The 24,060-nt window shown below is 41.4% G+C and overlaps 1 protein-coding gene across 5 annotated transcripts in view; it reads left to right on the forward strand.

The window, feature by feature from the left end:
• Positions 1–24,060, forward strand: part of dclk1a (doublecortin-like kinase 1a) — a 61,238-nt gene that overhangs the window by 26,091 nt on the left and 11,087 nt on the right. For 3 of the 5 annotated variants that reach the window (XM_037748308.1, XM_037748306.1, XM_037748307.1), the window contains 3 exons: positions 4,237–4,344; positions 15,016–15,110; positions 23,625–23,706. In XM_037748308.1, coding sequence (XP_037604236.1) covers positions 4,237–4,344; positions 15,016–15,110; positions 23,625–23,706 — 285 coding nt within the window. Of the gene's footprint in view, positions 1–4,236; positions 4,345–13,204; positions 13,468–15,015; positions 15,111–23,624; positions 23,707–24,060 lie in introns of those variants that run through there. The other 2 variants (XM_037748309.1, XM_037748310.1) reach the window with 2 other exon arrangements.

The raw sequence follows: 24,060 nt of genomic DNA on the forward strand, positions 1-24,060 counted from the left end.
GTATTCTCACCCTCTCATCTCCCTTCCTGTCTCCTACATGACTGAGTGTGCACTGGCTTTTGTTCAAAGGCTTATTCAATTCATTTGTTTCCCCCTGTATCCTTTCATCCATTAAATAATATCCATCCCACCTGGGTCGCCAACCTCAACCTCCTTCCCCCTTTTGTCTCTCTTTCTCTTTTTTCCTCCCTCTCTTCCCCACTTCTCTTCTTTCATTTGAAAATATAATGACTAGCCGCTTCCATTAGTTTCTTTTTGGTGACCTTCTTCACTCATGAGTAACCAGGGAATAGGCAAGAAGTGAAACACCTTTTATGGTCTCCAAATTAAGCTCAAACTTCCCTTTTCCTGTCCGTGTAGCCAAATTTAAGAATCTACCCATGTATGCAAGGTCTGTATGTTCGGACTGTATATGCAGACTGCACGTGTGAACGCGAAAACCCAAAACAGTACAGCAAGCACGTCCACTGTTTTCCCTGCTGTTTGCATCTGTGTCTGGTTTGGAGTTCATAAGGATTATTTTCTTGATGCATTTAAAGTCTTTAAAGTCTGCATTTCATGGCAGAATACATCATAACTGGTTGGCAAGGTCTGTCCCATCTCAAAGGCTCCTCCAAATGTGTTTTTCTGAAGTGAGAAGAGACACCCGGTGTCTTTTATGGCCCTCAGTTTCTCAAAATATCATATAACCTTGTCTGATTTGCTCTGTATTTGGCTTCAGGCTACGAATTTCACTTCAAATTCACACCAAAATCAGTTTTCAAGGCTCAAATTAGGCTGTGCGGTTGCTAAAACATGCTTTGTTTTTTACTACTTCATATAGGTAGTTCAGAGGTTTCAAGTTGTGGCGAGTGAGCAACTTCATCCAAACACTCCTCATAGTTTGAAGATTAGTCCAGTTTGTATGAGACTAGGCTCCGATGTTTCTCAGTGGGGGATTTAGACTTAAATCTTGATGGAAAAACTGAGATGTCTGGAACTGTGAGGCAGTTTAATACAGATGGAGACATCAGCTATGACCCCTCTACTTATTTCATTACAAAGGACATGAAAGCATTTCATAGTATAGGATGGAGAAACCTGGTTTAATTAAACTTAATGTCAATTTGGTGAAATTATCATTTTTAAAACTGTGCATCAGAATCTGAGTAAGCTGAATGCTGTTGTAATACACTAACTTTGGCCACATCATCGTACTTGAAAAAAAAACTTTTCTTTCTTTGAAAAAATAACTCTTAAAGTTACTCTTACATTAAAGTGGCAGTAGGCAGTATATTTTTGGCATCATATGGCAAAAATTCCATAATAACCTTTCAGCATATTGTAATTCAAGTGTTGTGAGAGATAACTAGACTTCTACACCTCATCATGGCTCTGTTTTCAGGCTTTTAAAAAATCTAGCCTGTGAAGGGGAGACTTTGACCAATCACAGGTCATTTCATTGAGAGAGCGTTCCTATTGGCTGTGTTCCGGTCATGTGACCGGAACTTGCCGTTCCTTCAACAGATTTTACAATGGCTCTCATAGATGGCAGATGGACAGCAGACCTCAGATCAGCTCTTACTGCTTGTTTTCCTCCGGTCTGTGAAATCATGCAGATGCCATTAGGAGCACCGGAGGATACAGAGGCACATGATTTTTTTCAGGCTACCTGTTTCATGTACTACTGTCACGATATAGCGACTGTTTTATAAAAATAACTTTTTTTAATCATATTTGCTCCAATCTCGCCTACTTCAGCTTTAAGGATGTTATATTGGCTTACATCAATTTTTTAATTCACTGGAAGGTAGTCTCTCATAGCCAGACCTATCTCCACTGCGCTGTTTGAGCGCTAAAGTAAGGTCTGGCTCCACACATTATTATTCTGGTATAGGGCATAAAAAACGCCATGGCTTGTTTGTATTTCTTTAAACCAATCACAATCATCTCAGGCGGCGCTGAGCACAGGATGCAGCGATGGTGCCGTTGCAAAATAGATAGTGCAGATAGCGTAAGGGGATGAGAATGCCGAGTGAGACATGTGGCCAATGGCAGTCTCATACCCACAGTCTACATCCAGTGAGTCAGACTGCTGGAAGTCAAGTCAATTTTATATTTATAGCCCAATATCACAAATGACAAATTTGCCTCTGGGAGCTTTTACAATCTGTACAGGATACAACACCCTCTGTCCTTTGCAGTACGACCCTCTCATCGGATGAGGAAAAACGTAAAAAAAAAAAAAAACCCTGGAAGCTTTCTCTAAATAACCTCTAAATGCCCCAACGTTAACCATGACTTCACCAAAAGTCTTAACCTTAACCCTAAGGTAAATGCTTATCCTTGTGGGGACTTGATTTTTGTCCCCCACACAGTGTATGAACAGATTTCTGTCCACACATTATCATTAATACAATTTCTTTTTCTCTGTCCCAGACGACAGAGAGCACAATTTGACACCTCCTCATGTCCTGGGAGACAGAGAGCAAGAGGCAGAGGGCGCGAGGCGCGAGGCAGAGAAAACAGTCAGACGGGAAAGCAGAGCGACTAACGCAGCAGACAGAGAGACAGTCAGAGTCAGAGCTGCAGACAACTTCGCCTCCTCTCAGCATCACTATATAATTATCGCCTCTGCCTCAGCGCTGGCACACTGTCATCATGTTAACACTCCGCATTGTACATTAATCATGGGGCCACAATGACTGCCACACAAGCAAATAACACACACATACACACACACACACACACATACACATGGCAGTATGTATAATTTCCCCTTCCCGCTGGTCTAAAATGGTAATGAGCTATAATGGGGCTGGGTTAATGAAGAGGAGAGGAGCAAAGTTTTGGGGGTGAAGGAGGCCGAGAGGGTGTGTGAGTACCGTGGCATGGCTCATTTATCAGGATGTGTGTGTGTCTGTAAAATATCAGACCTCCTTGAGTCAGAGCTGTCACTCCTGAAACACCACCATAATTGCGTTTGGAAAGCGAGCCCAGTGAAGGTCAGAACTCATTTTTTGCAGGGGGGACCTGAAGGTAAAACCAATTACAGCTGTGTTGGTACATTAGTGGTTTGGTGTTTTCTTGCATGACTGAAGGTCAAAATCCATCAAACATATTAAAACAATAGTTGGATAGAAATCCATAAAATTTTAACAGAAGTCACACGTGTTTCAGTCGTTATTGTGTTAAAGCTTTTCATTCCGGTGTGTGTAACAAAACACAATGTCATGTCACAGTGTCACACTTAATATTCACTCCTTCAGTGCATCATTTTGTGCAAGAGTGCAGCAGTTTTCTCTTCATTCACTTGCAGCAGTTCAATTGCTTCCTTGTTTAGATCACAAGGGTGTAAGAAAATATTGATACACATGAGTAGTGCAATACTATGTTTCGCAATACAGTATTGATTCTCCAAAACGCTGAATCGATTTTTAATTAATGTCTTAAAAATCTGATGGCTCGCCGGCGGACCCGACTCTTATTCTGGAATTCAGAGGTTGTAGCGTGAGAGCTAGAGTGAAGATAATGGCATCACATGAAACTAGAAAAATCTAAGGAATCCATTGGTATCAACCATGTCATACTTGCATGTCGCAAAGGAGGCAAAATAACACTCCAAAATTACACAACATTTTGGCGAGGAAAAATTTGCATGGCCATTTTCAAAGGGTTTCCTTGACCTCTGACCTCAAGATATGTGAATGAAAATGGCTTGTATGGGTACCCACGAGTCTCCCCTTTACAGACATGCCCACTTAATGATAATCACATGCAGTTTTGGGCAAAATTCATGCAGTTTTTTTAATGCAGTACAAATGTAATTTTCATATTTTATTTTAAATGATATATTTTAATATTTCTGCATACTGGGGTCCCTAATTAGTGTTAGAAATGCATAAATTGGGTATCACTGTAAAGCTGAGACTCTTGTGGATCCAATGAATCCAACTGTATTCATGTGTTATGATGTTAGTCCCCATAGTAACCATTTCACATAGTGACTTTTTTTACCTTTATATGTCTTTATAGTATGACAGTTTTCCAAAAATTAGATTTTGAAAAAAAAAAAAAGCAATTTATTGAATCGTTACCCCTGTATCATGATACGTATCGTATCGCCAGATTCTTGCCAATACACAGCCCTATTAGATCGTAGACTTTTCGAAAACTTGAAGTTTTTGGAGATTATTTGAATGAATGCATAAATTGGTGGTTTATGATCATCGGCCTGTTTTCTCTCCGTGCTTGCAGAGTGTCGTATGATGAAGTCAGTGAACTATGGCAAGATGTCTGCCACTCTGAGCCGAGGCTCCCCCAGGATCGCCATCCAATCTGGACGCAGCAAGTCCCCTGCATCCAGTAAGTTTTCTTCTTCTTCTTCTTCTTCTTGTCTCCTCTTCCTCTCAAGGTGCCCATTTTCTTAATGGAATTTGGCATGGTGTCATTGTCCTTTAAGTATCCTTGCAATCTGTGTGTTTGTGCACAAAGGAGTGTGTGCGTCGCCTCCGACCTGATGGACACAGTTGGGAGTTGTTTGTATCCTAACGCTATCTCGTGTGATTGCTTAGTATTTTCTAGCTCATTACTTAATCAGCGTCGCAGCAAATGAAAACAGTATGAGTAAACACTGCAATGATATCAGAGCTCTGCGGAGTGTCTGGCTGTGTTTACTGTGTGTGTGTGTGTGAGCTGTGTCTCGTTGCATGCAGAATATGAATTCAAATGAGAATGATTTCACAAGGGAGTGGAGAAAAAGGCAAAATATGGATGAGAGAGGTAAAAAAATAGAGGGGGAGTGAAGATGAGAGGGGAAGAAGAGGGGAAGGGGGTTGGTGACTCAATCCTGCAGCTCCCCACAAGCCGTTTTTCACCTGCCATACTAATGAAATGTAATAAAACGGTGAGAGCTTGCACTGTCTGCTACCGGCTGCATTGTTTGTGCCTGATAATGATGCTTTTATGAATGTGTCTAAAAAAGCACCCCATTTGATGCAACAGCACAGCAAAAACTCAAATAAAATAGAGCATTCATTACTAACAATTGAATGCAGCTCCAGTGTGTCTGTCTGTGTGTAAAAATGCCTAGTTATGCACAGCAGACTTGGCTTTTCATCCTTATTATTATTATTTTGGGATTTGAGTGCGCAGAGACCTTTTTTTGGGTTGGGGATGATTTGGTGGGTGATGCAACATACAGAAACTCCCCAAGAGGAAGTCGTTCCACCTGCTGTTGAAGCGTACGAGCATGCACAGACACACGCCGTACAGCATTGCAGAATGAAAACCAACAAGTTGTTTATATGTTTTGTGTCGAGCTGTAGGAAGAAAAGGTGAGGCAGGGGAAAAAACAAGGGGAGGAGAGAAACGGCTAGGGTGAACAAGAGAAAGTTCTGGATGCTGATGGCTTGGAAACTTTGGGGAAAAGGTTATGAGAGTGAGTCATACGCTATCTGATCTCGTCGGAGTCTGGAATAAAGGTGTATACTGATGTGTGAGAGAGAGATAGAGAGAGAGGGAGAAAACAAGAGACTGAGACAGAGCAGGGAAAAAAAAGACTGACTCGTCTTGGTTGCCATGGAAGCATAGCACAGTAGGAGCTTGTAGCTACAGACACAATAGTCTGTGACAGCCATATATGGCAGTGACTTCCTGTGAAATGGCCTGCAGTGGAGAACGGAGCTGACTGACGCTCGGTCCGCGCTGGATCCCTGAGTCAGACCGTCCCGGCGTTTTTCACTTCTGAGAAAAATGTTCCCCTTCTGGCGCTGCTTCCGCTACTTAACATCATCAGATGTTGTTGTGCTGCGCTGTATTCATCCCCTTAAAACATCACCACTTTGTGAAAAGGTCAGATTGGAGCGACAGGAGGAAATGACACGATGATTGATTGATCTGCTGTTTTGACCCTGACTGACACTCTGTTCGCCTTTTTATTCTAATGTCATAATAGGAGTTGTTTTGTTTTTTTTCACTTTAAAAACACACCCTGCGACCTTCCCTTGAGGACAATTTGTCCTAGAATTAAGCTAATAGTCAACAACAGCTGATACTGCGTGCCATAGCACATGGCTTATAGAGGTGCCCGTTCTGTTATTCCATGTGTTCACAAGAAGGCCTCACTGGAGTCCAGTCACACCACTGAAAAGACGGCTATGATATGAGAAAGAAAACCGTTGTGTTACAGTTGTATTATAACTATTATCACATCTACTGTAAGTTTAATAATTCAGAATTAAAGGAACAGTGTGTAACATTTCGATGGATCTAATGGCAGAAATGGAATATAATATTCATAACTATATTTTAATCAGCGTATGATCAGTAAAAACTAAGAATCGTTGTGTTTTCGTTAGCTTAGGATGAGCCCTTCATAGGGAGCGGGTCCTCTTCACAGAGTCCACCATGTTGCTTCACCATATTTCTACAGTAGTACGGTAGTACGTTCCCAGAACGGACAAACCAAACACTGGCTCTAGAGAGAGCCTTTCACGCTTTACATTGTTTAAAGGTCACTGTAATTCTCCAACACGCTTGTGAGTTTTGTTGCTCCTAGAGTAGTGTTATTATGGTAAGGATGGCCTCTGAGCGAGGAGAACCGCATCACCAAGTGTTTTGCACTCTGCGGCTCACGTTACCGCAGTCTTTGAAAGGGAGGAGTGAGCGAAGGGGGTATTCATTTGGTTGCAATCTGCAACCACACCGCTAGATGCCGCCAAATCCTGCACACTGTACCTTTTAATATTTGAGAAACAATTGTCTTCTGCCAGAACTGTGTTTTCTGAACAGTATCAAATCAAACTATTGTTGAAATGATTAGTCAATAAATGAATTATCTGATTTACAGAAAATGAATCAACATCATTGATTAATAATTTATCAAGCACACGTGATGAACGTCGATCGTTTTATCTTCTCAGAGGTGAGGATTTGCTACTTTTCTCTGTCAATTGAATATATATGGGTTTTGGACTGTTTGACGGACACAAGAAGCTATTTGAAGATGTCAACTTGTGATGAGCATTTTCCCAATTGTTTGAACGCTTGTAGACTAATAAACATTTATTCAATTAATCAAAAAGATAGTTGATAGATCAATCAGTAATAAAATTGATTTTGTCGATGTCGTCCAGAGTAAAACCTTTGTGTAACTGGGTCATGGTCATCTTAAAGTTGTCTAATGCATCTTACAGCACACTAACAACAATTAATCTTTTGCAGAAAAGAAAGATATTACCCTTAATTGATGACAGTCCAATCTAATCTCTAACTAAAACAGTTCTGTCTGGCTTTCATCACTGTATTCATTGTATTAAATATAATAATAATGTAGGGCGTTAAGCCCATTAACTCTGCAGAATAATACATTAAGATGAAAGATGATTCATTATTCAAAATGTTATCGCTGCTTCCGTCGGTTATTTAACTGCAGCTACACTCCAAACCTTTTTATCTGAGATCTTGGCAATGAAATTAAAAGTATGGATGCCAGACAAGAAAGCTAAAGTCTATTTATTGATATTTAGAAACCAGCAGCATGTAGGATTTTATTATTTCTCATGCACACTTGGAGAGAGCAAGATAAAGAACGCCATTCATTTTAAACCTTGCTGCAGGTCTTGAGGTGTTTGAAAAGGCAGCCTTGAAGTCCCATATTCATTTTCCATTCAGCCAGCATTAATAACATCCTTTATCACATCTAATAAGCTGGACTGAAGGAGCTGCACAGAGAAGATGTGAAGTGTGAATTTGGTCTGAGATAGTGAAAGAGAGAGAGAGAGAGAGAGAGACGGGGAGAGTTGGAGAGCATGTAACGCAACACGTGTGCTGTCAAAGACCAGCTGGTGTCCTTCTGTGTGTCTGGCTGCTCCTCATTGTGTGTGTTTGAAGTTTTGACCTCGACACCACTGAGGAGCAGAAGTGTGTGTGACGGACGGACAAACAGACTGGTGAGACTGACAGAGAGACATAGTCATAGAAACACACAGACAGAGGATCTTATACTGTAAAATTAGATGTCATATTATAACGCATACAGTGCCTATAAAAGGTATTCACCCCTTTCAATAGGACACACCGAAATCATCACTGGTGCAGCCAACTGGTTTTCACATGTCAATTAGTGGGGGATATATCTACTATTAACACACACACACACACACCTGTACACATAACAAACAGCGATATCCGTCTAAGACTAACTAGTAATAACTAATGTTGAATATGAATAATGTGGGATTATTCTTTATTTCATGGGCTATTTGGGGATTTATACATTATTATTATATACTTATATAGTTACATTATAGTTACAGTATTAGCTTCATAATTAATCAATAACTTTTGATGGGGGACTTTCATTTTAAGTGATCGAAACTTTTTTCAAAAGTGATGTGAAAACTAGATTTGCTATGTGTATGTAACGCTTAAAAAAAAGTTAAAATTGTTGAAATATTTAACCTAAAAACTAAAAAAAGTAATTTTTTTATGAAACTAAGCAGCAATCACAGTCATCTAATGTGTTTAATATGTGAGTACATCTGCCCATTTACTGCATCACACAGTGACAAATGTGTAAAACATTATTCCCAAAATGTAAAGGAAAAGGTGTAAAATAATGGAAGAAATTCATATTGCAAATTGTGGATAAAACTCAAAAACAATCAGATGATGGAATGAAAAGGACTGTGAAGCTTTTTAGAGTATGTGTTTTATCTTTATTATTGTTTTATCAGACGAGACAAACACTTTGTCTCGTCTCTTTGTTTCAAGAACACGAGCCTTACGAGAAACATTCTGAATCAATTTAGAAAAATGCAATAACAACAAACAACTTATGAGGCTGCTTCCCAGCACAGATACAGTTGAACTCTCCTTCCTTGTTCTTATTGAAAAACTTCATGAGACACTATAGGTAGAAACATTGTTTTTTCATGCAATTTTGAGAGTTTGGGCTATTTTGCATCGATACCATTTCTTCTTTCAGACTAGTGGAAAGAAAACATCCAGAATACACATTTAGGTGTTTATTTTACTACACTTTTTCTGTAGATTTCTCCTAAATTCACCAAAACTTAGCATGAGATAATGCCTCATTTGCATATTTAAACCTAAAATTTCAGAGAACTTGTACTATAACAAAAGAATGTCATAATGTAAATAATGAACTGGGGAAGTTTCATAGTGATATCTATTTGTTAAATTTTTTAACCTATTCATCTGTAGTGTCTCCCCTTATATGTTGTCAGTATGTTTAGTAGGTGAATCATGTAGGTCTAGTGTCTAATGTAGTCCATGACTCATATGTCTTTATTGACACGTACTCATCCCAACTCAATGTCCTATACCGCCCCTTGGCGTCAAGCCCGTCACGCTATTTTCTGCATCAAAACCACTTAGTTAGGTTAAGGAAAGAACTACATGGTTGGCCTAAATCTACCAAGTTTGTACAGTGAAAATGACACTGAACTTTGTGAACAGGGGACATGAACGAACAGCTGATTGTAAGGTGACGCACGGGACACGAACAGCGGTCTCCTGGATGAAAGCCCCGTTTGTTGTTGTTGTCTTTCGCTCTTTAACCTACGTCACCCCATTCACTCCCAGTCACTCCCGGCACACTTTCTTGGAGCGTTTACTGTTGCTGGGGATAGGTTTACATTGTAGTTAATGGAAAGCCCGGTGCGTTTCATACCGGCGCTAAAGGGTTCCGTGTGTGGTGGTATCGAACGCAGACCTCTGTATTTAACGCCCTGGGAATGAGAACGGGCTGGTCTTTATCTAATACTTTACACAGTAATCCAATAATAATTCTGCTATAAACAAGGAGCAAAGCGAATGTAAATGTGACTCTAAAACGCATCATACTTCTTTGATTTAAATCTTAACATACAAATTAAATCTTGACTTTTTTTCCGACCAACCTCTCAATGACCGATTCAATTTCAGCTAAATACAGTTTCAGTCACCTCGCAAATTTCAAGGCAACATAAATGTCTCAGGTATCCACGTTCATTGTGGAGGGTCTGATGTGGCATCATGTTCTCTCAGGTTTACGGGCGTGTACATGGGCAGGTTGCTTCGTGTCAGCCTTACATTGTCATCACTCGAGCTTCGTTCTGTGATGATCTCACGACCCCAGCTGAGCGCCTATACAGACCCAAAATAACGTGAGAAAACAATTTGCACTCATACATACTTTCTCTCCCTGTCTCGCCATCTGTCTCTCTGCGTAGTGCAGATGGTGTCAGCAAGCATCACTTCTGATACTTCAGGGTCTCACCTTTCTCTTTCTGTCATCAGCGAGCGACTCTGTGTGACGGTAGAGACTCAGTGGTGAAGTGAGCAGGTTCGCCCGACCTCACACATAAATCCATTGTATCTCCAGATGATCAGCTGCTGCTGGCTGTGACGCTCTGAACTAAGATCGCATGATGTCTGCAGCCTTCACCGCCGCTCATGAAGGGTACAAATGTACTTTCTGAAAGATAAGCACAGGGAGCGTAACAAATAACAGACTGCAAGAAAAACAAATTCTGGTATTGATATTTGCACTGAAGGCAAGATAATGACATGCCTCCTGGCAGCTTCGTGTTTATGAAATGTCTTCTTTACTTTCAACCATCAGAAATGTGTTATGTTTGACTGTGTTTTACCTATATCTTATAGAAGAAATTGAATGATGAGGTGTGGTTCTTGAGATAAAGGTGTGATAATATACACATATAATAAGCGATGTACAGGGAAGAACGTGATTCAGTAGTAGCCTAATTTTAGGTGCATGTCTGCTTGTATATACCACAATTCCACTTTTTTTCCTTTTTTGAAATTCATATCACGATATATATGTATAGCCTGCGTATCATCCAGCACATGCACAGCTGGAGACAGGCTGATGCATGAGATCCTTTTCCATATTCATTGCTAGCACAGCTTCCTTGTAACGCTCTGTGCAGCCATAGTGTTTAACACAGCAGGTGGGAAAGAAGCCCAAACGGCTGCATTTGCATTCTGGTCAAATTGGTATCTTCAGCGGATCTGTGTGTGTATGTGTGCGTGTGTGTGTGTGTGTGCTACTGTTGACGCAAAAATCTAAAAAGGGGACCTAATAGGATTAAAGGAACGGTGTGTAACATTTTGGGGGATCTATTAGCAGAAATGGAATATAATATTCATAACTATGTTCTCATTAGTGTATAATCACCTGATCTACATAGGGAGCAGGTCCTCTTCACAGAGTCCGCCATGTTGCTCAGCCATGTTTCTACAGTAACCCAGAACGGACAAACCAAACACTGGCTATAGAGAGAGACATTCGTGTTTTTACCTGAAGGCCACCATAGTTCTCTGACACGCTTGTGAAACTGCGGTAATGTGAGCCGCATAGTGCAGAAACCGTGGTACCGCCAGCTGCCGTCTGACTTCCGTCGCTCCGAAAGTAGTGTTATTATGGTAAAATAATAACCTCTGAATGAGGTGAAATCTTGTCAGTCGAATTGAGTGAGCAGAGGGGTACTCAGTTGTGTGCAATCTTCAACCACACCACTAGATGCCGCCAAATCCTACACGATGTACCTTTTAAATGGCCAACTGGCTTTAATAACCACTGTACAGCTACTTCAAACCCTTGATGATTGACACATTCTCTTTGGGCATGTCGGAAATTGTTTACTTATTGGAAGAGTGTATTTGAATGTTTCTTAAATGCCTTTGAGAAGGACTGGGAACCTAACCCACTAGTCGCCGTCTTAGGTGCCATGAGTGTGTGTCAGAATTTGGAGCCTTGTACTAAGACCTCAAGGGTAGTGGACTGACGATGTGAATGTGTACCCTCTATCGCTGTGTATGTACTTTATTTTACTCGTAATGTTGAAAACATATGATTTGTATTTGTGAAGATAACCGTGGCGGAGGTGCTCAAATTATAGTGTTTGTATTATACTGAAAATCCTAAAATAAAGTTATTATAGCTTCAGTAGGCAACATTTTGTTGGCATCATTGGGCAAAAAATCTATAATAACAATAATAATAAGATCTCAACATGACTGCTTGATCACAAACTTTCTCATTTTACAGCTAAACAGTACACTACAAGATGTTTCTGAAAACATTTGAGGCGAGAAATGGGCATTACAGTAACAGAATATTGATTCATATTTGATCAACTCTGCCTAGTTTGACCGTTTGGTCGGAGTTCGCAAGTGACTGACTAATAGACGGCAGCTGGACGGCAGACTCCAGAACAGCTCTGACTGCTTGTTTTCCTTTGGTCTGTTAGATCTTGTAGATGCCATTAGGAGCACCGAAGGACACATAGACACATGATTTTTTTTCTCAGATTACCTGTCTCATTCACTGTCAGGATAAAGTGACCATTTTATAAAAATAGCTTTTTTTTTTATTCATATTTGCTCCAATTCTACCAACTGCAGCTTAAAAATATTAAACAATTAAAAAAATAATGAAGCCAAGAACCAGGTGTGGACGCGCCTGTGGCACACGAGCCATTCCCTGGACCTGAGCCTGCTCTGACTATGCACAGGTATGGATGAGGTGAACTACGTGACCATACTTGAATGGACACAGCCTCGTCTCATCTCACATTCATCACCATGTACTCTCTGATCACATATAAACTACATCACTGCCAAAAGGCAAGACAGATGCTTTCAAATGAAGTCACGTGTGTTAATGTCAATGCTAAAAATGTGTCCATTTAATCTCATTCTTGCATGGTCCCTTTAAGTGTGGAGGGGTTGTGCAGGTGGACATGGACAATAAATATATATTACATCTTTATATACAATGAAATGGAGAGGGGCACAGTGGCAATTTGAGAGGGTGTCATATTATCTTTCTGCATTCAACCTTCAAGCTGCTTTGCAAATACCTCAACATCTTTTATCTTGGCCAGATAACTGCAGGAATGAGAAAAAAACTGAAATACAGAGCCTCTACTGAGGCCTCTACTGCTGTTGCTTTGGGTGAAAATGTTTCAGTTCCAAAATAGCAGCATTTGTTTTCTTGAAGATGTTTGGACAAGGAACAATAGAGCCTTCAGTATCCATGTAGGACAGGCTGCCCACCCCCTGACCATCCCATCCCAGTCTTCTTGAACGCATCACTACTCTCCCAGTTTCTCCTCCAGTACAACATCTCAATGTAGGCTAGTTCTCTTCTCAGGGAGGTAAAAATGCCAAAATATTGAAATCATAGATGTAATTTACTTCTACCCTTCCATCTCTCTCTCTCTCTCTCTCTCTCCCTCTCTCTCTGTGCCGGTGCGCGTCATAGTGTGCGCAGGCAGCCTGCTGTCTCTCCGCCTCCCGGTGTAGTAGCTCCAGCTCTGCTCCGTCTCTCTCCCATTCAACACACTTTACTATCACACTCGCACGGAGCGCGTACAGAGGTGCTCTTCTTCTTCTTCTTCTCTTTACCCCGCGTTGGATTATCACTGTGTTTTTCCATCATGCTGGAAGTGGAAGGTAGGAACATAAAATCACCATATTTTGCGTAAAAGACGTTTTTAATTTTAGTTTTACGCGTTCCTGCTCGATATATAATGCGGGTTATTGTTTTCTCCACGGATGTGACTTGAATACCGTTGACTTTGTAGCACTATATTAATGAAATATGTCTTTAAATGTGAGAACACTCACCGTTGTGTAACCGGGAGGAGTGTCTGTCTGTGTGCGTAACGCTGATGCTGAATTTCATCAATGAAGATGTCCAGGAATTGCTTCAACAATAGCAGCTTCTTCATTTCATTTTTCAAGAATGCAGTGGTAGCCGGTGCTATTTGTGCTATATGCTGTATGTGTGTCTGCTGTTGGCTTGATCTCTCTTTGTCTTGAATAATTCAGAAAGTTGTCTGATCTCAGCAGGGGGAATAAACAAGATATACAGTGAATGATGGATGGACCACTTTGCTCCCACAGGTTTCACTTCTCTCTGCTCCATCAAGAAGAAGGATGGGAAATGTTATTATAGGTGGAGACAGCAGATGAAATATTGTTCACGTGCAGCAATGCTTACAACAAAGGCTCGAAAATGTGCAATAATTGATGAGATTATGATCAAAGAAAGACTCAGAAGTGGGCAAAAAATAATGAATCTGGTGATCTTTTTAATTTAGGAGTTGCATTATTGGCCATATCTCAGTTACTTTAAATACATTTCACCACCCTATAAGTCACATAATTTATTTAATATCAATTATCCAGACCATCAAAGCTGATTTATCAAAGCTCTTGATCTGCCTCCTCCTCCCACTGTCAAGGAATAAGCAATTGTCTCTGTTACCATTTTTTGTTTTCTCCAATTACTGCAGTTTCTGTATGTCAGTAAGAACAACCCTGAGTTGATTTGAGGTGTCTTGTTGCCAGGAGACAATAACCCATGTTGTCAGTATATAGGACAAAAAAGCAGGCTTATGTTTTGTGTGCAGGTTAATTATGCCGTTGGGCTTTTTTTTGGAATCTGGCTTTTGCTTGACCACACACAGGACTCGGGCGCAGCGTTGATTAATCTAATGTTCTTTTGTTTAATGAGGTGATGCCGCTGGGTTTGTTGTGCTGTGCTGCAGCTGGAAAAGTAGACCGAGCTGAGGTCACAAGTGCAACCAAATAGAGGATCTGGTTGAAAATTAGGACAGCCTGGTGTTTGTGTTGTTGGCACTCGAAGCCTGCTGTAATTATTCATGTTCATAGGTTCAGGTTTGACCGGCTTATTTCAGGGAGATTTGGAGCAACAGGATTTGTGTTCTGGCTGAAATAAAAAAAAAAAAGAGCAGTGTGGACTTCAGTGCTCTTTTCCTTTCTCTCTCACTCTTCCTCCTCCTCCTCCTCCTCCTCCTCCTCCGCCTCATTCATGTGAATGGAGAGATGCTGAGGGCGGAAGTGTGGGCTGCTGCTAGACACTCGGAAATAAAACTGATCGAGAAAACATGCGTTCACATTTAAAGGATCATCTATTTGAAATATTTCTCACCAATCATCTCATGCACCCTGCTCCATCTCATTTTCTCCCTCCAGTGAACGGGACGCCGGCCAGTCAGCTGTCCACTCCTCATTCGGGAAAATCTCCCAGCCCCTCCCCGACCAGCCCGGGCAGCCTCAGCCGACGCCGGGTAAGCCGAGAATACACGCGCATACACACACACAAACATTCCCATTTAGTGGCACTAAATCTATAACACATTCCCTCTATGTTCTCAGGAAAAGGAGAAATCCGTGACTGAGCATAGGCCGACTACATCTTAGAGTCGCTAGAAACACGAAGAAACCACAACATCCCAACATCTTTAGGGGCGGGGCGTTGACCTTTGACCTCACACAGGTGCTGCTTTGGGATTCCAGGCTCAGTTAGGATCCTCTAATGTTACGACTCTTATCCATTGTTAATAGATTTTCAAGGGCAATTCCTCATTTCACACTGATTTTGCTGTCACGTTCCCACATATGCTGCTGACCCACAGCTCTGTTTCCTCGCCGTGAACTCTATCTGCCTTTGGTAGCTGAACAATGAACGATGCTATCACTGACTTTTAGAGATACGTCAGTCAGTAATTTGTGCAATATCTGATCTAAAAAAAATGAGACTGATGGCTGGCTTTGTGAGCAGCCTGCTCCAGTCTTCATGTCTGTTTTTATTCTGCGAAAAATTGGTTTGCATCAAGAAAAGACCTAATCAGTACAGACTGCTGATCTAGGATTAGTTTTTTTTATAAAGCCATGTAATTTTGTACATGTCCTTTTATGAAAAGAACTTAGAAACACATTTTATACTAGTGAATCAGATTATTTCAGCCGTCTTTTTATCATGTATTCCGACATTGACCTGTTAAATCCCTGTTAAAACATCATAATGTGTTTTCTGTAGCTGACAGGGGGGAGAAAGAGGATCTGACATGCAAACACACTATGTACACTGTAAAGCTGGTAGAGAGACTGTGCAGAGAGGGAGCATGCAACTCAAACGGACAAACCTTGAATCTCACATTAGAGGGGTCATGTGCGTGTGTGTGTGTGCATGTGTTCAAGATCAAAGTATTTGCTAATCCAGTCCTTGACAGTGACGACGGCGAGCTTTTAATATCAGCCTCAAATCCTAATCACACCCTGTTTTCTCACAGCGGCTCTTTAATTTGCAGGAACTCTAAGCCTGCTGCTGATTTAGTTCCTTCACCCTCTTACATTCACACGCAGACACAGCAGTATATGTGAACCTGTCATGTATTCATATCTCGCCTGCACGTGTCTTGTGTTTTTCTCAACCACTTTTCTACCTGTCAGCAGGGGTGTAGCTATGATTTATTTTTGCAATTATGCAGCTCTGTATCGGTGCCGGCACAAAGCTTTTTTTTTTTTTTTTTAGGGAAGAATGTGGTTGGAGTCAATAATAGGACACAGAAAATTGAGTGGTTTCTGAATTATTTCTGTATATAAATGAGTGTGTATGAGCTAAAATCAGCATAGCATAAAGAATTCATGTCCTGGGCTCAGTAGCTTCAGTCTCGTGCTGCGTTCGACGTGCCAGGAAGAATGAATGGATGGTGGAGGAGAGTCTGGCCCTTAGGCTTCTGAATCCATCAGTGATGAGGTTATATTGATGTGATATGAAGGGGACAGATCATGAGAACATCAAATTTGGGTTGTAGCTGCTGAGAACAGAACAAGGTGCACTGTAACTTCCTCACAGTCGTCTGTATAATAATGGAAGTGGGTCACCATAGATTTGAAAAGGGAAAGAGGTTGGCAATAGCACACATTTATAAACTCTTTCTGTCTACTTCTCTCTCTCTGGGTACATTCAGGGCAGTTCATATAGACAATTGCAGTGTTTCTGCTGCTCTATTTCCTCCCGCAGTTACAGAGAGAGGTTCGGAAAAGTCTGGGTTAGAGAGGTGAAGGAGGGCTAACCAGATGTAATGAGAAAAATGGAAAACACATAGAACCACTCTGGGCCTGCACGATATTGTGATGACGATACGACTTGCGATAAATAAACAAATATTAAAGTGTGTATATTAGCTATATTTACGTCGGCCTGGTTGTCTTTAAATTCAGAAACAGATTGGAATTGAATATTTTAAATGCAACTAGGCTAAATGTTGTTTCTAGAGTAGCAGCAGCAGTCATGTTTACAACAGCAAAAGTCATCATATAAACTCATTAAAATCTCACTGGAAACAATCTAAATGTTAATAAAATAAATCATATTCCTGAGTGATGTCTATAAAGAACCTCCGTCCTCCTCCCCATGCTGATGTGAATCACCGCTGCAGGTACCGCTGGTAGAGAGGAGGGGCTGCTTTGTCTCAGCCAGCAGATTAGTTTACACAAATTGTAAGATACGTTGCAAACTAAGCTAAACAGTTAGACTACATATACAGACAGCTTTTGTTTTAGCTCGTGTAGCCGAGGGTTACGTTGCGTACATGCGTTATGATAATAACACGGAGGCTCCTATTCCGCAGTTTTGTGGCATGCTTGTTCACATCGTGATGACGATAAAAATACGATTTATCATCGGTCAGCACTAAACCACACTACACGTCTCTTTGCTGCTGTCCACTTTCCTCATCAGGCATTCACAAATTAGCTCCGTAGTGCAATCCTGGCCTCAGTGATACCGCCGTTAAATTCTAGTTTTACAGCGTGTATTTCTCAACAAGAGATTATTTGGGTCTTTGTACTCACTGACGCTCTGTACTAAGCCTGCAATGTGCTTGGCTGGAAGGAAGGGAGGAAGGGAGGAAGCCTCACAGCCCATTATCTCTCCTCTCCACTCCGCAGCCTCACTCTCCTTCAGCTATATGATGCTGTAATTCTCTCCGCCACTTCTTACTATTTCTATCCGCCCTGTAAGCGATTCTCTCCCTCTCTGTCCCGTCCCTCCCTGACAGCTTCTAATTTCTCTTTCACTCCATCTCTCACCCGTTCTCACTCCCCCCCTCCCCACCCAGCCAGCCAGCTCCCTCCACCCTCTCTCTTTTCCCCACTTGAAAGGGTATTAACTTCACAGGGAGAAATTATATTCCATCATTTCCCTTGTAGATTAATTCTAAGCTTCTTTGAGAAGTAGGCGCCAAGTTTCTGACTCTATATTTGCACATTTCCTCTCCCTCTATGTCACCTCTGTGTAAACATGCATGCATAATCACAAGTGTAGAGTACACACACCCAAATCCTTTTATTGTTATGCTCACAATGGCGAGCGAGTACCTTTCTCTCCCTTACGCCAAAAATGCATAACTCAATCTAACCAAAACACGACTCAGAGATGACCTTTTCTTTCCTTTAAATTAATTTTAATATCTGTGTTCTTAAAAGAACATCTGGGGCTCAAAATATGACTAAAAATCTAGTTGAAATTTCAGCTTATGAAGCATTGAAAGCTCCCATAAATCCATTTCCTCAGCAGCCAGAGAGACTCAGTGACCTACTACAAGTATAGCATTTAAATGGTTCACCTCGCTGGACCCCGCATTTAAACACTTAGAGGCACTTTGCTGCCTGATGTAGGCTGCTCGCACAGCTCAGTCCATCCTAACCTATTTCCCCGGGCAGAATACAGAGACATAGCATCACACTGTGACTTTTCCCTCTCCCTTTCACATATATATGACCGCAAGCACACAGACGTGCAAACATGTTCATGGCAATTGCACACAGAATCACTTATACGCTCGTGTACGCTTCCGAAAAAGCACTTTTATACATGAAATCGTCATTTCTGCACGGGCAGCAGACAACCGCTTGATTCATGCTTGCACGTTATGTGTTACATACACGATAGTATGGCCCATTTTAATGATTTAGCAACAGAAGCATGAAAAAGTCCTTTCAGGGCCACTTGCCTCTCTAAGAGCACCCTACGCTTTCTGTATTCATAATAATATAATAATACATTTTATTTAGTGGCGTCTTTCTGGACACCCAAGGACAGAATATTGCTTTAATACTTTACATTAAAGGTGTTCTATACGATATCCAGAGCATTATTATAGCAGCAAACAACTATTTGCTATGTAAAGATATAAAGGAGTAATGTCTACCTGAGCAGAGAATGAAGTCGCTCTCCCTCTAGGTGTGTTTTAATCCGAGTTTCTCTGTGCTTTGTTGACATAGTCTGGCTGGCTGTGCATGCTTTTAGTACATGCTCATGCACGTGAGTGTGCCCCACTGGCTAGCCCACTGCCGCTGCTCTGTACTGCTCTCACACGGCGGATAACGCAATCCCATTTGACGGCGCCGTCGTGGAAGCGTAGCACCCACCCTCCGGTTCCTTTGTCTTCACTGTTAGCACCGCTAGCTTCGAGCCGCTGGCTCAGCCGTCGCCATGTTGAGAGCCATGCGGAGGAAATAGAAATGCTCACATTTAGCCTCTTTAAACCTACAGACACACATAGACACAAATCCTGGATTTAGTTTTCTGTCAATATCCGCTCTAAAGCACGAACGATCCGCCGAGGTCACAGCTCTTCCCTGTCTGTTTCCTCCATTAGATGTGAAAAAGACAGACAGGGAAATAAATCATTAAAAAAAGACAATACGTAGAGAGCAGTGACCGACAGATTGAAGGCAAGACAAACAGAGGCTCTGTGATGCCAATGCAACAGCTGTGATACAGTCAGGTAGCTGTTTGTATGAGCGGATGAGAGAAACAACTAAGTGCTAATTGTCAACTGTAGTACCTTCATCCTCCTCTCACTGCTGAGTCATTCAAGTTCGTAATCCATTGAATTGCATGCTCCATCTCTCATTACCGTCCATATTTTGTGATTCATAATTAAATTGTGTGTGTGTGTGTGTGTGTATGAGAGAGTGAGCAGACTGAAGGAGTGTACTATGAAGTTTTTAATTATTGTCTCATCTCATCCATGTGAGTGTGTTGTCACTGAGGATTGTATTTGTTATTTGGTTGTATTATATTTCTTATTTTATGTCGTGTTGATGTCATTAGATGGCTTGTCCAATTTTTGTTCCTGTATCTGCCAAAAAGACTGGCTGCAGCACATGACTGTGGAAACTGTGGAAGATTTTAAAGCTTAAACATTGCTTTTTTGAACATTTTATTCCTTCAAATTGTTTACAAATGACTCCAATCTGGCTCATATTTACATATCTTTAATCGGCAACATCCCATTTTGCAGAGGGCTGCGGCTATTTTTTGCACTGCCACATACATGTGTAAATATGAAAATTGTCTGTGTGCTCTTCTGTATCACAGGCCAATTATATTTGATAACCTGGTCCATTTTGTCATGGAAGGCCGCCAGCTCTTCTTGGCTCATTTTGTTTCTGTTTGTATTTTCTTTGCTTAATGTATTCATTTCCATTTTGTTGATGTCATCATTAAATTCATTGTCATTTCATTTTCATTTTGTGTTTTTCTTCTCATGCTCCTTAACAGTTCATCATGTTTATCACAAACACTAAAACAAATGTTGATCATTTCCAGTAGACGGAGGATGATAATGATGATGATCGGTTCTCCTTTGTTAAACTCATGTCTGTATTCAGCAGAGCAGAACAGAGATTACAACACAAACTCAGTCCCAGAGGTGCATTCATCTCCCCTGTTCCACTGCGTCTGTTCTGGATGTTTTTTTTTTCTGGCTTATAGTCAGCCTAAGTTTTTAATTTTCCCTAAAGCATTTAATCACGTTCCTGTGATTCCCAGGATTGTGGTCCATAAGGATCATGATTAGTAAACTTCCCTGTGTCCAACTGGCAGAGCAGAAACACTGAATCCCCCCAACACAGTTGAGCTCCTCAGATAAGAGTCAAATAGATTATGTTTCCCGTCTGTCTAGACACCAAAATAAGAGCCAAGAAATATTATATCCTGTACCTTGTGTCCTTATGAGAAACAGAGTGGGAACTTGGGACGAAACAAAGTACCCTGTTTCTATCAAATCTTATTAGATTTCTTTCCAGCGAAGCAAACAACAATAAATCCTGCTACTGCTGGATATTGCGTGACAGTGAAAGTGACAAGAAATGCTGCTGGAGAGGAGGTTTGGCTCTCTCAGCCTGAGGGAGGGAAAGAGAGAAAGATGGCTTTAGTATGTGTGTCGTAATCGGATTCAAACCGGGTCATGGAGGACATTACTCTTAAGTTGGTTTTAAATGTGCGGTGCATTTTTAATGCTGAATTCTACAGTTGACAGCCTTCCCTTTTCATTATTACTGCTGCTACACGTCTGAGATGATGACGCTCCACGCTTAAGGTCAATCATGGACTTCCTGTTTAATTCACATTTATGCGCTGATCAGTATTCAGTGCCCTTGCGGGTTTGAAGAGCAGTCAGGATGTAAAAGGTTTGTCAGTTTTTTGTTGTTTGTGGTGTGTGAGTCATAGCCAGAGCAAACGTGTAGAGATGTAGAGCTAGGAATAGTATGTGTTGTGTTGTGCAACAGGGAGAAAGCTGCATGGTCTAACAATAACAAGACAGCTTCTGCCAAATATAATGATCAATATCAACCACACCAGACTCCATACATCTTTCTCACCGTCTCTTTGTTTCCCTTACTCTGTCTCTCACTCCATCTGCCTCGTAGTTTTTCACACAGGAAAAAGAGACGCACAATGTTCATAGAAGGTTGAAGCTACCTCCCAGCCCGCAGACAGGAAATGGCCATATATAGGCTTCTGTCTCCACTCTGGAAGTCTCATAAGCTGCCTCTCCTCTCTCCTCTCTGTGAGCAGTTTCCATAGCAACAGTATTTTGTTTCCCTCGGTGGCAGGAAGAGAGAGATAGGAGTTCAAAATGAGAAAGCGAGTAGAGGACAGGGCTGGACGTGAGATAAGGGCACAAGAGAGGTAAATATACGAGTCGGGATGTAGAGAATAAAGGAGCAGAAGAAGGATGTTTTGTAGATAAAGCACAGGAGGGTCATCGGCTTTATGGGTATTAAGTGGGTTTTCTTGTTCCGGGATGAGTGCCCGAGCAAAAACAACGTTACATAAACCAAATCCAGCCTGACTCACAGCTCCATTCACCTGGGTGTCTTTCAGGTCACAGCAGTGGAGATGAGTAAAAGAGCTGACAGTTACTTGGGCAGAGATATAGGGCAGCTCAGCTTTGCAAATAGTTTTCTAAGTCATTATGATGGGTGGCCTTTTCCTGTTTCTGCCTTGACGGCAAACTCTCCAGGCTGTGTCACAGTCTGACTGGACACTTTAGAAATAAGAGGTTATTTCCAGTTCCCAGCAAGCATTTGAATTGAATAAATGTTGATCTGCAATGTTGTTGAAACCTCACTTTGTAAAATCAGAAGCACAATATCCGATTTAATTTGACACAGTGTCAAAAGTTTGAAGAAGTTTTTTGTTTCATGAACTTTTACCATGCCTTGATAAAATCTGCCTCCTTTTACAGGCCACCTTGTTACACATGCTTGCTGGTTATTATAACAATGGTCAGCATTCATTAATCCAGCAACACTTTTTAGATCTCATCTCTTCCAAGGAGTCAGGACTGATTGATGTGTGAATAATACCATGTGGTATGAATTCACCATCAAAAATACTACACCTGTACTGAAATGAGTCATTAGTCACCAACAAATCTGCTGATGCGCTGCTCTCAGTTGCACATAGATTGGCTCATGCCTCACACACATAGGGCAGACCATTTACACTGCAACCTGCACTGAACATATTTTAGAGGAATTATGATGGCGTCCACTTCCATCACTGGCCAGGCTTGCATGTGCCAGCCGCACCTGCAGGATTTATTTGAGCACTGGAAACCCCACCAAACCACAAAGATTTTTCACTGCTGTATCCTCAAGGCTGATGGTGAGGCGGGAGAGAGGTGGAGACTAAGGAAAGTGAGAAAAATGTTCATCTCACAAATGAAGCATAATCAAATTGTCCAAATGTAGTAAAATAATTTGAAGCCGGCAACAGGATTAGGAGGAGAGGAAAACAGAGAGATGGACAGGAGTGGAGGAAACAGACAGAAATAGGAGAGGGGTAGATTCTCATTTACAGTCCCGACTAGATCCTCGCTCCCCGCCCTCGTTGCTTCCATGACAACCAGACAGAAGGTTACGAGGTGGAGGGCGTAATGAGTTTTTGTCTTTAGATAGATGCAGACGCTGCATCTCTTTTCCCCTTAATGACCTCTTACTCACCAACATGAAAGGCAGTCTTCATCCGCCTTTATTAGTGTCACCAAAACCTGTGTTTTTAGGTGTTATTACAGGTAGTAGTGAGGAGTACAATAAGATAGGAATGACTTCTGTGGATGGAGAGGCATGCAATCGTCTGGACACACACAGGTGGTTTGCTGAATAAGTAACCGGTTTACATTCAGCTCAGTAGCTTAAGTAAATCTGCTCTGGCTCTTTTTGTGAGCACAGTGTACACACAACACAGAGTGGCACAATACAGCAGACAGACATGCAAACACAAGGACAGACTTAAGGATGTTCTGAGGATGAGACGAGTCACACAATGTCCCCTTTTTGTCTATTTTTGGACATGCATATTTGTTTTGGCCGGCAGAAGGGACTGCTCCGTGGTGTTTTGTTGAGTGTGGAGTGCAGATTACAAACTATATTTGGTGATAATACAGATTTAAATAATTGCCATCCTGCTCTCTGTCTCCCCCTCTCCCTCTCTGCAGGGGTCCCAGGGTTCTTCCAGCTCTCTGTCTTCCACTAAAGTCTCCAGCTCAGTGGAAGACGGGGACGGACCCGTTACTGAAGGTGAGGAACATTTTATCGTTACATGAATGTCCCATCTGTCAGTCAGTGGGCAAAGGCGGTGTACTTGCAAACATCATGCATGTCTGAATCATGTTCATGACCTTTGATGCATCTCTCTCTCTCTCTCTCCAGTCTCTGTGTTGTACATTCTGCTCTCATCACCACGTATTCTCACACTTTTCCCCTCCTTTGGTGTTTTTCTTCACCTCTCTGACTCCATAAAACACTGCATTATACCAAGAATGTCTTTTATGTTGAGTCATGGATCTCTGACATTTTCAACTTTGATTTGATTTACCTATAGAGGACCTTCTCAAATGCTATATATCAATTAATTAATTCTAACTGAATATT

This window comes from Sebastes umbrosus, chromosome 17, assembly GCF_015220745.1.
Source record: "Sebastes umbrosus isolate fSebUmb1 chromosome 17, fSebUmb1.pri, whole genome shotgun sequence".
Lineage (NCBI taxonomy): Eukaryota > Metazoa > Chordata > Actinopteri > Perciformes > Sebastidae > Sebastes > Sebastes umbrosus.